This window comes from Pseudophryne corroboree, chromosome 4 (assembly GCF_028390025.1).
Source record: "Pseudophryne corroboree isolate aPseCor3 chromosome 4, aPseCor3.hap2, whole genome shotgun sequence".
NCBI classification, from domain to species: domain Eukaryota; kingdom Metazoa; phylum Chordata; class Amphibia; order Anura; family Myobatrachidae; genus Pseudophryne; species Pseudophryne corroboree.
The window spans coordinates 173,722,390-173,735,627 of record NC_086447.1 but is presented as its reverse complement, the minus strand read 5'-3'; the positions used below and the strand labels follow the sequence as shown (position 1 = coordinate 173,735,627).

Below are 13,238 nucleotides of genomic sequence, written 5' to 3'. Positions count from 1 at the left end.
AGAATCACGTGATAGCACTGTCAGCAGTGTTCATCCCGGGCGTGGACAACTGGGAAGCAGACTTCCTCAGCAGACACGATCTTCATCCGGGAGAGTGGGGTCTACATCCAGAAGTCTTCAACATGTTAATAGACCGTTGGGAAAGACCAATTGTAGACATGATGGCGTCTCGCCTCAACAAGAAACTGGACAAATATTGCGCCAGGTCAAGAGATCCACAGGCAATAGCTGTGGACGCACTGGTAACTCCTTGGGTGTACCAGTCAGTGTATGTGTTTCCTCCTCTGCCGCTCATACCAAAGGTATTGAAGATCATACGGCAAAGAAGAGTAAGAACAATACTAGTGGTTCCGGATTGGCCGAGAAGGACTTGGTATCCGGAACTTCAAGAGATGCTCACGGACGAACCGTGGCCTCTACCTCTGAGAAGGGACCTGCTACAGCAGGGTCCCTGTCTTTTTCAAGACTTACCGCGGCTGCGTTTGACGGCATGGCGGTTGAACGCCAGATCCTAAAAGGGAAAGGCATTCCAGAAGAAGTCATTCCTACCTTGATTAAGGCACGGAAGGAAGTCACCGTGAAACATTATCACCGCATTTGGCGAAAATATGTAGCGTGGTGCGAGGATCGGAGGGTTCCGACGGAGGAATTCCAACTGGGTCGTTTCCTACATTTCCTGCAATCAGGATTATCTATGGGTCTCAAATTGGGATCCATTAAGGTTCAAATTTCGGCCCTGTCAATATTCTTCCAAAAAGAATTGGCCTCTGTCCCTGAGGTCCAGACTTTTGTCAAGGGAGTACTGCATATACAGCCTCCTGTGGTGCCTCCGGTGGCACCGTGGGATCTAAATGTAGTTTTAGATTTCCTCAAATCCCATTGGTTTGAACCATTGAAAAAGGTGGATTTGAAATATCTCACATTGAAAGTGACTATGTTACTAGCCCTGGCCTCTGCCAGGAGAGTATCTGAATTGGCGGCTTTATCTTATAAAAGTCCTTATCTAATCTTCCATTCGGATAGGGCAGAACTGCGGACTCGTCCGCATTTTCTCCCTAAAGTGGTATCAGCATTTCATCTGAACCAACCTATTGTGGTGCCTGCGGCCACTAGCGACTTGGAGGACTCCAAGTTGTTGGACGTTGTCAGAGCCTTAAAAATATACATTGCAAGGACGGCTGGAGTCAGAAAATCTGACTCGCTGTTTATATTGTATGCACCCAACAAGTTGGGCGCACCTGCTTCTAAGCAGTCGATTGCTCGTTGGATTTGTAACACAATTCAACTTGCACATTCTGTGGCAGGCCTGCCACAGCCTAAAACTGTAAAAGCCCACTCCACAAGGAAGGTGGGCTCATCTTGGGCGGCTGCCCGAGGGGTCTCGGCATTACAACTCTGCCGAGCAGCTACGTGGTCGGGGGAGAACACGTTTGTAAAATTTTACAAATTTGATACCCTGGCAAAGGAGGACCTGGAGTTCTCTCATTCGGTGCTGCAGAGTCATCCGCACTCTCCCGCCCGTTTGGGAGCTTTGGTATAATCCCCATGGTCCTTTCAGGAACCCCAGCATCCACTTAGGACGATAGAGAAAATAAGAATTTACTTACCGATAATTCTATTTCTCGGAGTCCGTAGTGGATGCTGGGCGCCCATCCCAAGTGCGGATTATCTGCAATACTTGTACATAGTTATTGTTAACTAATTCGGGTTATTGTTAAGGAGCCATCTTTAAGAGGCCCTTTCTGTTGTCATACTGTTAACTGGGTTTAGATCACAAGTTGTACGGTGTGATTGGTGTGGCTGGTATGAGTCTTACCCGGGATTCAAAATGCCTCCCTTATTGTGTATGCTCGTCCGGGCACAGTACCTAACTGGAGTCTGGAGGAGGGTCATAGGGGGAGGAGCCAGTGCACACCACCTGACCTAGTAAAGCTTTACTTTTTTGTGCCCTGTCTCCTGCGGAGCCGCTATTCCCCATGGTCCTTTCAGGAACCCCAGCATCCACTACGGACTCCGAGAAATAGAATTATCGGTAAGTAAATTCTTATTTTTAAGAAGGCATCAAATTTACAAACCTTTTTAGCGCCTAGTCATTATAGATCCCTGGGCTCCAATTTGGTTACCAACAGTAATAATAATAGTAATAAAAATTCCTGGTTACAAAAATCTGTAAAATCGATTGAGTGCTTTAAATGCAGGAGAAAGAGGTGCATCACGTGCCAATTTATCATGGATGGAGCTACTTATGTATATTCACACACACACGGGACTCAGTTTGAAGTACAAAGTAGTATAGATTGTCAGACTAAATATGTCATATATGTTATTAATTGTATCTGTGGTATCCAGTATGTTGGCCGAACAACACGCATGCTCTGTATAAGATTTCTAGAACATAGAAATAACATCCTTAGAGGTCATAGTTACCATAGCTTAGTGAGACATGTCACAGAAGTGCATGGTGGTGATATCAAATCAATAAAAGTACAGGGTTTAGAATATGTTAAACCCACAACTCGAGGTGGTGACAGATATAATCATCTCTGTAAACGTGAGGCTTTCTGGATAAACACTCTTGGGACTCTTTTTCCTAAAGGTCTCAATGACTGTATTGAACTTAATGACATATGAGTGTGTATGTGTATACTTCAGTATAATGGTGGTCTCCCTACCATCTAATGACGAAGGTTATCATTAGGATGTCCTGTATACTCCTGAATATCTTTCCAATATACTCCTTATGTCTGGGGGGACTATTATTGCATGTATACTATGTACTCTATTATGAGTACAAATCTTTTTATCTATACATGAAATATTTAGATTGAGTTACGTTAGTATTTTAATTTTTTACTATGTATCTTATCATTTTCTGCATTGGTATAATGGGAGCGCAATCATTATGTTCTCCCATATATATTCTCTATTCACTTATCATTAGGATTATATGTAGCAATTATTGTATAAGAGATGTTGGGCCAAATTCGGGGATATGTACAATAACAGCAACTAAAATAATAAAAGAAGAAATTAATACTTGATGATAATTGATATTAACCATAGAAAAAAGTGTATTCTCTTTTTTAAACTAATATATATATATATATATATATATATATATATATATATATATATATATAATTTTTTATTTTTTATTTTTTTATTTTTTTTTATTGGTTCACAGGTGAGATTCGAACTTGCTCCTTAGTGCTCACTGGTACTGGCTATTAGTGTGCTGAGCCACAGCGGCTCCACTAATTATGAGTATGCTGGAAGTTGTACTTAACCCTGAAAAAAGACCCATTTAAATTTGTTTCTATTTCTCTCCGTGATGCACATGTTATCATTTAGGATGGAAATGTATTGTTTCCCCTTTTTTTTTTATTCATAATGGTTTAGATGGTTATATGTATAATTCTATGTAATGTGCATTGTATGTAAATTTCTGTACTATTGAACCATTGATACAATGAAAACCACACGTTTTAATTAAAATTCCTGCTATACACCTGCATGGGGTTGACCTGCAGGATGAGGGAGCACCTGTTGATATTTAACATATGGGCTTAATCAGCACCGATTGGTGGATAATGCCTTTAAATACCTGGGACTCCCTAGTATCAGGATTACCTTCTGAGGAAACCGACAGCCAGCTACGTCGGAGAAACGCGTAAAGGTGATAGCCACTTCACCCACCTTGTTACCAGCTTTCAATACCGGCATTGCCACTGTGGTGATTACCTGTGCCGCGGACAGCTGCTTCATCCCAGCTTTAGGATCCACCTCCTTGCAGATCACCTTTTTCGTTGCCGGCCGCTCTGTCCCAGTCAGGGACGAATCATCTGCAGACCGCCCGTGCTGCTTGCGGCTGCGCTGCCCCAGTCCGGGATTCACCGTCTTCTACATCGCTGCCTCAGCCCTTGTGCTATAGGGTCTGGCAGCATCTCCCTGCATTCCACGGCTACAAGTGCACCGTTTGGAGTTCCAAGGACAGGAGGCACAAAAATGCTAGCGGTGAGATATTTTATGTACCAATCACAGGGGCTGTGACTGCACTACATGGATGAGGAGGATCATTAATTCATATCCAGCAGAGTGTCAAGCTCTACTTCGGCACATATCTCCACTATATCTAAAAGGCCAGTACCCTTAATAAGGTATACATCCACATTTATTCTTCAATACAGGGAGCCATTTATTGGTCCGGGACATTTATTTACATCTTTGTCCATGTAAGAATCTTTGGACATCTATAAATATGTTTAAATTGGGACTGGTCATGGACATAAGTCTACTGGTTTATAATGGTTCAAGTGATGTGATGTGGATTTATTATAACAAATTTTGATCTATTTACCAATTGGACTTTTTAATAATAAATTGTTTTTATATTATATTATTTTCGCGCTCTCTTATATAGTCAAGTCTATATGTTCATTTTATTTATCTTTTTAGTTGTTTCAGATCACTGTGTGAGAGCTGCAAAAATAAGTTAAATATATTAGTGTGGTTATTCTATATCTATAGCGCCTGTACTGAATTTTCCTAATTGGCTTATTTGGTATATGTTTATTTCATGGACAAGACTGATAAGAATCTGGAATTAAATGATATGCTCTTCCACAGCCAGTGACCTGCTCCGTTCCCTTCCTGAACCTTCTGATACCTTTCTTCATTTGATCCCACAAATGAAGATGAAGTATAGACACTCTTCTCATCTGCCTACTCTACTACTCCTCATGATCCTATACCCTCACAAATAAGTAAAGCTCCATCTCCTATGCTCATCCCAACCTTAACTAAAATCTGTAATCTCTATCTATCTATCTATCTATCTATCTACTGGTATCTTTCCATCCCTGTTCAAGCATTCAGTGATTACTCCCATTCTGAAGAAAACAAAATGCTGACCCTAATTCTCAAATTACAGTCCCAATTCTCAGCTTCCATGCACTTCCAAGCTACTTGAGAGACTTGCCTACACTCACCTCACATACTTTCTTAACTCACGCACTTACTGGACCCACTTCAGTCAGGCTTTCGTGTCCAACACTCCACAGAGATGGCACTGACTAACGTAGTGAATGATCTGATCACTGCAAAGTCTAAAGGCCATTACTCACTCCTTATTCTCCTTATTCTTCCTTATTCATTGCGGTGCATGCGCACTTGCGAAAACGCACAGCTGCGATCAGGTCTGAATCACCCCCCTTGTGTGGTGCCTCCTCTTGATTTATTATCCACCTAACTTGTTATAGAGTATCATGGTAATTACCTCTGACTGCTATGACTGCTGTCCTCCAGATGCGACATTCCAGACTGTCTCTACCTGTGTGTGTGTGTGTGTGTGTGTGTGTGTGTGTGTGTCTCTGTCTGTCTGTCTGTCTGTCTGTGGGTGTGTGTATATAGAGAGAGCTAGATTGTATAATAACACAGTGTACCTGGTATCTGAGCTGTCTAATGTTGATCTGTTTTTCAGGAATCTCCTCCCCATTGGTCATGTCTGTATAGAGGATGGGGAGAAGCCAATGGTGCTGCTGCCTTTCATGAACTGGGGGAACCTGAAACTGTTCCTGAGGCAGTGTAAGCTGGTGGAGGCCAATAACCCACAGGTAATCATATTGCTGTCTAATCAATTCACACGTATAGAACGCAAAAAGATAAGTGTGAAAAAAAACACTGCACTTTACTCGTTAAACGTTTGAAACCTTTTCATGAGGTGTTAAAGGGCACATCTCCAAAACCTTCCCTGCTGCCTTTAGTATTGTCAGATACAGATCAGACACATGTCCTAGTTAGTTGTTGCTGAAGCGATCTCATAAAACTTTTTGCTTAGTATATGTAAGAGGAGTTTATCATTTCTGAATGTTGCAGGCAATGCCATTATTGAAATGAATGCTAGGTATTTATGTACAGTAGAAATTTGGAGATAAGAACCTCTGTCGTTTTTCCTTTTTGCAACTTCAACCCTATTTGATCCTTAGGTCTTTGTAAGGATTTTCTTATGCCTATGCCGATCGTGTTTAAATTGCTCTACTGTCTTAGCCACTACCACAACTTATAGGAGGCTATTCCACTTATTCACTACCCTTCCTGTGAAGTCCTTTTTCTTCAAATTTCTTCTGAACCTACCCCTCTTCAGTGTCTGTATAAGTCATTGAGAGACATGGGAGATGAAGGACCGGCAGCACCGCGTTGAGTATTGTGAATTACCTGCACACTCCTTGTGACACCTGCTCCCCGTCTGCCCTCCCATCCGATGCCCGGAACCTGAGCTGACGAGTTAGTCTCACCAGTAAGTGTCTGGTGGCGGCTCCCAGTCCCCCCTAGAAGAACGCTGCCCGTGGTATGGCAGCACACTAGGACTGAGACCGCGGCTGGAGGAGAGCGCGGGCGGACATAGTCACGTCATATCGCAAGGTGACGTCAGTCCCCCCTGTGAGGCCGACGACCAATATTATCAGCAGGCAGCGGGACCTGGGCGCAGCGGTGGGGGGAGGCACGGGAATTAAGCTGCATGCTGGGCTCCGCCGATCACACGCTCAGCGATCACTGACTGTGCAACAACAAGCGTGCCATGTGGGGGGTGCCGGACATTAGGGGGTGCCTGTGCACACCAGGCACCCCCCGTGCGCACGCCTATGCCTGTATATAAGACACCCTTCTACTGTCCTTGCAAAGTGACGTTACAGCCATCTGATACTTAGCTACTGACTCTTAAGCTGGGTACACATTGGACGATATACCGTCTGATATATCATTTTGACGTGGATCAGATCAATAGATCGCCCATATCATCTAGTGTGTATTTATGATCACACGTTCCTGCGGGTTGTTTGCTAGGTCATGTCGTCAGCCGTGCTACACCCCCAACAACGGCATGCATCCTAAATGCGCCCGCAAATGATAAATCGTTCAGTGTTTATTGCCGACCAATATATCATTTATATCGGTGGTGCAGTCGGCTGAGTACACACATCATTTAGTGTATACCAAGCATTAGAGTTGAACATGCATTTCATAAATTGTTGTCATCATGTGAGGGATATCCATTAAGTGAGGCAATCTGGAGGTTTCCTGCTCCTCATCCTGTGTTGTGGGACAATCAACTGTGCAGCTTCTACTTGCAGAGAGACTAACATCTAGTGTGCAGGAAGCCCAAGCACTTGCTCATGTATTAGTAAGGTTAGCGGCGTGCCTGAGCAGGTATTTCTAGTGTAAAGCTTTTTCTCCGGGAATCTTAACAGCTTTACACCCTGTGGGCCTCCAGTTTTACTTGTATGACAGATTTTCCCAGATTATGAAACTATGAACGTCATGAAACCTATCCCCTCATCTTAACCCCTGCAAATGTGTATATACACAGATGAAAATCTCTCACTTATGTCGCATCTCAACCCAAATGAGAAGTCATCCTACAAATGTATTTCTCTGACGTCCTAGTGGATGCTGGGAACTCCGTAAGGACCAGGGGGATTAGCGGCTCCGCAGGAGACTGGGCACAAAAGTAAAGCTTTAGAACTACCTGGTGTGCACTGGCTCCTCCCCCTATGACCCTCCTCCAAGCCTCAGTTAGATTTTTGTGCCCGGCCGAGAAGGGTGCACACTAGGGGCTCTCCTGAGCTTCTTAGTGAAAGTTTAGTTTTAGGTTCTTTATTTTCAGTGAGACCTGCTGGCAACAGGCTCACTGCATCGAGGGACTAAGGGGAGAAGAAGCGAACTCACCTGCGTGCAGAGTGGATTGGGCTTCTTAGGCTACTGGACACCATTAGCTCCAGAGGGACCGAACACAGGCCCAGCCTCGGAGCTCGGTCCCAGAGCCGCGCCGCCGGCCCCCTTACAGAGCCAGAAGCAAGAAGAGGTCCGGAAAAATCGGCGGCAGAAGACATCCTGTCTTCACCAAGGTAGCGCACAGCACTGCAGCTGTGCGCCATTGCTCCTCCGCACACTTCACACTTCGGTCACTGAGGGTGCAGGGCGCTAGGGGGGGGCGCCCTGAGCAGCAATAAAAACACCTTGGCTGGCGAAAATACATCACATATAGCCCCCAGGGCTATATGGATGAATTTTAACCCCTGCCAGATTCCACAGAAAAACGGGAGAAAAGGCCGCCGAGAAGGGGGCGGAGCCTATCTCCTCAGCACACTGGCGCCATTTTCTCTCACAGCTCCGTTGGAGGGAAGCTCCCTGGCTCTCCCCTGCAGTTACTACACTACAGAAAGGGGTTAAAAAAAAAAAAAGAGGGGGGCACTAATTAGGCGCAGTATAACAATACAGCAGCTATAAGGGGAAAAACACTTATATAAGGTTATCCCTGTATATATATATATATATATATATATATATATATATATAGCGCTCTGGTGTGTGCTGGCATACTCTCCCTCTGTCTCCCCAAAGGGCTAGTGGGGTCCTGTCCTCTATCAGAGCATTCCCTGTGTGTGTGCTGTGTGTCGGTACGTTGTGTCGACATGTATGAGGAGGAAAATGAGGTGGAGGCGGAGCAATTGCCTGTAACAGAGATGTCACCCCCTAGGGAGTCGACACCTGAGTGGATGAGCTTATGGAAGGAATTATGTGACAGTGTCAGCTCTTTACAAAAGATTGATGACATGAGACAGCCGGCGATTCAGCCTGTGCCTGTCCAGGTGTCACAAAAGCCATCTGGGGCTGGGGCTCTAAAACGCCCGTTACCGCAGATACATATGCCGACACGGATACTGACTCCAGTGTCGACGATTAAGAGACGAATGTGACTTCCAGTAGGGCCACACGTTACATGATTGAGGCTATGGAAAATGTTTTTACACATTTCTGATAATACCAGTACCACTAAAAAGGGTATTAGGTTGGGTGAGAAAAAACTGCCTGTAGTTTTTCCTGCATCTGAGGAATTAAATGAAGTGTGTGATGATGCGTGGGTTTCCCCCGATAAAAACTGTTCATTCCTAAAAAGTTATTAACATCATACCCTTTCCCGCCAGAGGATAGGGCACGTTGGGAAACACCCCTTAGGGTGAATAAAGCGCTCACACGCTTGTCTAAACAGGTGGCACTACCATCCCCGGATATGGCCGCCCTTAAGGAACCTGCTGACAGAAAGCAGTAAAATATCCTAAAATGTATATACACTCACACGGGTGTGATACTGCGACCAGCAATCGCCTCAGCCTGGATGTGCAGTGCTGGGGTGGCTTGGTCGGATTCCCTGACTGACAATATTGATACCCTAGATAGGGACAGTATATTACTAACTATAGAGCATTTAAAAGATGCATTTCTATATATGCGTGATGCACAGAGGGATATTTGCCGACTGGCATCAAGAGTAAGTGCGCTGTCCATTTCTGCCAGAAGAGGGTTATGGACAAGACAGTGGTCAGGTGATGATGATTCCAAAAGGCATATGGAAGTATCGCCTTATAAAAGGGAGGAGTTATTTGGGGTAGGTCTAACAGACCTGGTGGCCACTGGAAAATCCACATTTTTACCCCAGGTAGCTTCTCAACCTAAGAAGACAAAAGCCCTCTCCCGCCTCCGCAAAGTCCTCAGCATGACGCTGGGGCTTTACAAGCGGTCTCAGGCACGGTGGGGGCCCGTCTCAAGAAATTCGAGACGTCTTCCCCCACGCCGTTTCATAAAGTCTGCTTTACCGACGTCTCCCTCAGACAGGGAGACAGTATTGCAAGCCATTCACAGGCTGTATTCCCAGCAGGTGATAATCAAGGTACCCCTCCTGCAACAGGGAAAGGGGTACTATTCCACACTATTTGTGGTACCGAAGCCGGACGGCTCGGTGAGACCATTTTTAAATCTAAAATCCTTGAACACTTACATACAAAGGTTCAAATTCAAGATGGAGTCACTCAGAGCAGTGATTGCAAACCTGGAAGAAGGGGACTATATGGTCTCTCTGGACATCAAAGATGCTTACCTACATGTCCCAATTTACCCTTCTCCAAGGGTACCTCAGGTTTGTGGTACAGAACTGTCACTATCAGTTTCAGACGCTGCCGTTTGGATTGTCCACGGCACCCCGGGTCTTTACCAAGGTAATGGCCGAAATGATGATACTCCTTCGAAAGAAGGGAGTTTTAGTTATCCCTTACTTGGACGATCTCCTGATAAGGGCAAGATCCAGGAAACAGTTGGAAGTCGGGGTAGCACTATCTCAGATAGTGCTGCGGCAGCACGGTTGGATTCTCAATATTCCAAAATCGCAGCTGATCCCGACGACACGCCTTCTATTCCTAGGGATGATCCTGGACACAGTCCGGAAAAAGGTGTTTTCTCCCGGAGGAGAAAGCCAGGGAGTTATCCGAACTAGTCAGAAACCTCCTAAAACCAGGCCAAGTGTCAGTGCATCAGTGCACAAGGGTCCTGGGAAAAATGGTGGCTTCCTACGAAGCAATTCCATTCGGCAGATTCCACGCAAGAACTTTCCAGTGGGACCTGCTGGACAAATGGTCCGGATCGCATCTTCAGATGCATCAGCGGATAACCCTGTCACCAAAGACAAGGGTGTCTCTCCTGTGGTGGTTGCAGAGTGCTCATCTTCTAGAGGGCCGCAGATTCGGCATTCAGGACTGGGTCCTGGTGACCACGGATGCCAGCCTGAGAGGCTGGGGAGCAGTCACACAGGGAAGAAATTTCCAGGGCTTGTGGTCAAGCCTGGAGACATCACTTCACATAAATATTTTGGAGCTAAGGGCCATTTACAATGCCCTAAGCCAAGCAAGACCTCTGCTTCAAGGTCAGCCGGTGCTGATCCAGTCGGACAATATCACGGCAGTCGCCCACGTAAACAGACAGGGCGGCACAAGAAGCAGGAGGGCAATGGCAGAAGCTGCAAGGATTTTTCGCTGGGCGGAAAATCATGTGATAGCACTGTCAGCAGTGTTCATTCCGGGAGTGGACAACTGGGAAGCAGACTTCCTCAGCAGACACGACCTCCACCCGGGAGAGTGGGGACTTCACCCAGAAGTCTTCCACATGATTGTAAACCATTGGGAAAAACCAAAGGTGGACATGATGGCGTCCCGCCTAAACAAAAAATTGGACAGGTATTGCGCCAGGTCAAGGGACCCTCGGGCAATAGCTGTGGACGCTCTGGTAACACCGTGGGTGTACCAGTCAGTGTATGTGTTCCCTCCTCTTCCTCTCATACCAAAAGTACTGAGAATTATAAGACGGAGGGGAGTAAGAACTATACTCGTGGCTCCGGATTGGCCAAGAAGGACTTGGTACCCGGAACTTCAAGAGATGCTCACGGAGGACCCGGGGCCTCTACCTCTAAGAAGGGACCTGCTCCAGCAAGGACCCTGTCTATTCCAAGACTTACCGCGGCTGCGTTTGACGGCAGGGCGGTTGAACGCCGGATCCTGAAGCAAAAAGGCATTCCGGATGAAGTCATCCCTACCCTGGTCAAGCCAGGAAGGATGTAACCGCAAAGCATTATCACCGCATTTGGCGAAAATATGTTGCGTGGTGCGAGGCCAGTAAGGCCCCGATGGAGGAATTTCAACTAGGTCGATTCCTGCATTTCCTGTAAACAGGAGTGTCTATGGGCCTAAAATTGGGGTCCATTAAGGTTCAAATTTCGGCCCTGTCAATTTTCTTCCAGAAAGAACTAGCTTCACTACCTGAAGTTCAGACGTCTGTAAAAGGGGTACTGCATATACAGCCTCCTTTTGTGCCTCCAGTGGCACTTTGGGATCTCAATGTAGTTTTGGGGTTCCTAAAGTCACTTTGGTTTGAACCACTTGAATCTGTGGAGTTAAAATATCTCACATGGAAAGTGGTCATGTTGTTGGCCCTGGCCTCGGCCAGGCACGTGTCAGAATTGGCGGGCTTTATCCTGTAAAAGCCCTTATCTGATCTTCCTTTCAGACAGGGCGGAATTGAGGACTCGTCCTCATTTTCTCCCTAACGTGGTTTCAGTGTTTCATCTGAACCAACCTATTGTGGTACCTACGGCTACTAGTGACTTGGAGGACTCCAAGTTGTTGGACGTAGTCAGGGCCTTGAAAATATATGTTTCCAGGACGGCTGGAGTCAGGAAATCTGACTCGCTGTTATCCTGTATGCACCCAACAAGCTGGGTGCTCCTGCTTCTAAGTAGACTATTGCTCGTTGGATTTGTAGTACAATTCAGCTTGCACATTCTGTGGCAGGCCTGCCACAGCCAAAATCTGTAAAAGCCCATTCCACAAGGAAGGTGGGCTCATCTTGGGCGGCTGCCCGAGGGGTCTCGGCGTTACAACTTTGCCGAGCAGCTACTTGGTCAGGGGCAAACACGTTTGCTAAATTCTACAAATTTGATACCCTGGCTGAGGAGGACCTGGAGTTCTCTCATTCGGTGCTGCAGAGTCATCCGCACTCTCCCGCCCGTTTGGGAGCTTTGGTATAATCCCCATGGTCCTTACGGAGTCCCCAGCATCCACTAGGACGTTAGAGAAAATAAGAATTTACTTACCGATAATTCTATTTCTCGTAGTCCGTAGTGGATGCTGGGCGCCCATCCCAAGTGCGGATTGTCTGCAATACTTGTACATAGTTATTGTTACAAAAATCGGGTTATTATTGTTGTGAGCCATCTTTTCAGAGGCTCCTCTGTTATCATGCTGTTAACTGGGTTCAGATCACAGGTTATACGGTGTGATTGGTGTGGCTGGTATGAGTCTTACCCGGGATTCAAAATCCTTCCTTATTGTGTACGCTCGTCCGGGCACAGTATCCTAACTGAGGCTTGGAGGAGGGTCATAGGGGGAGGAGCCAGTGCACACCAGGTAGTCCTAAAGCTTTACTTTTGTGCCCAGTCTCCTGCGGAGCCGCTAATCCCCCTGGTCCTTACGGAGTTCCCAGCATCCACTACGGACTACGAGAAATAGAATTATCGGTAAGTAAATTCTTATTTTTTTCCGCGTTATCTGCAAAAATAGGATTTGTCATATTAACATACTGACCATATCTCTTATGGATGCTGTCAAACATTCCTACATTCCTTCCAAATTCCACCTGTGCTGGGGGGGGGGGATGACGACAAGAGAATCTTCAAATCTTCAAGTTGCTTCCATACAACATCTGCCTACCTAATATGTTTTTGTGGCTGTGTATGTGCGATTAGCAATGTAAAAGTGCTTACACATATTGTAGGGGGGATGTAGTTATGTGAGCGATGATCACAATAACTCCCCCTGCATCCCGGCCCCTCACAATACCGGCAGTTGGCGTGCTGA

The 13,238-nt window shown here is 45.9% G+C and overlaps 1 protein-coding gene across 3 annotated transcripts in view; it reads left to right on the top strand.

Annotated features, from left to right (window-relative positions):
* RYK (receptor like tyrosine kinase) overlaps positions 1 to 13,238 on the top strand; it is a 432,692-nt gene that overhangs the window by 353,557 nt on the left and 65,897 nt on the right. For all 3 annotated transcript variants that reach the window (XM_063915553.1, XM_063915552.1, XM_063915551.1), the window contains one exon: positions 5,480 to 5,612. In XM_063915553.1, coding sequence (XP_063771623.1) covers positions 5,480 to 5,612 — 133 coding nt within the window. The remainder of the gene's footprint in view (positions 1 to 5,479; positions 5,613 to 13,238) is intronic.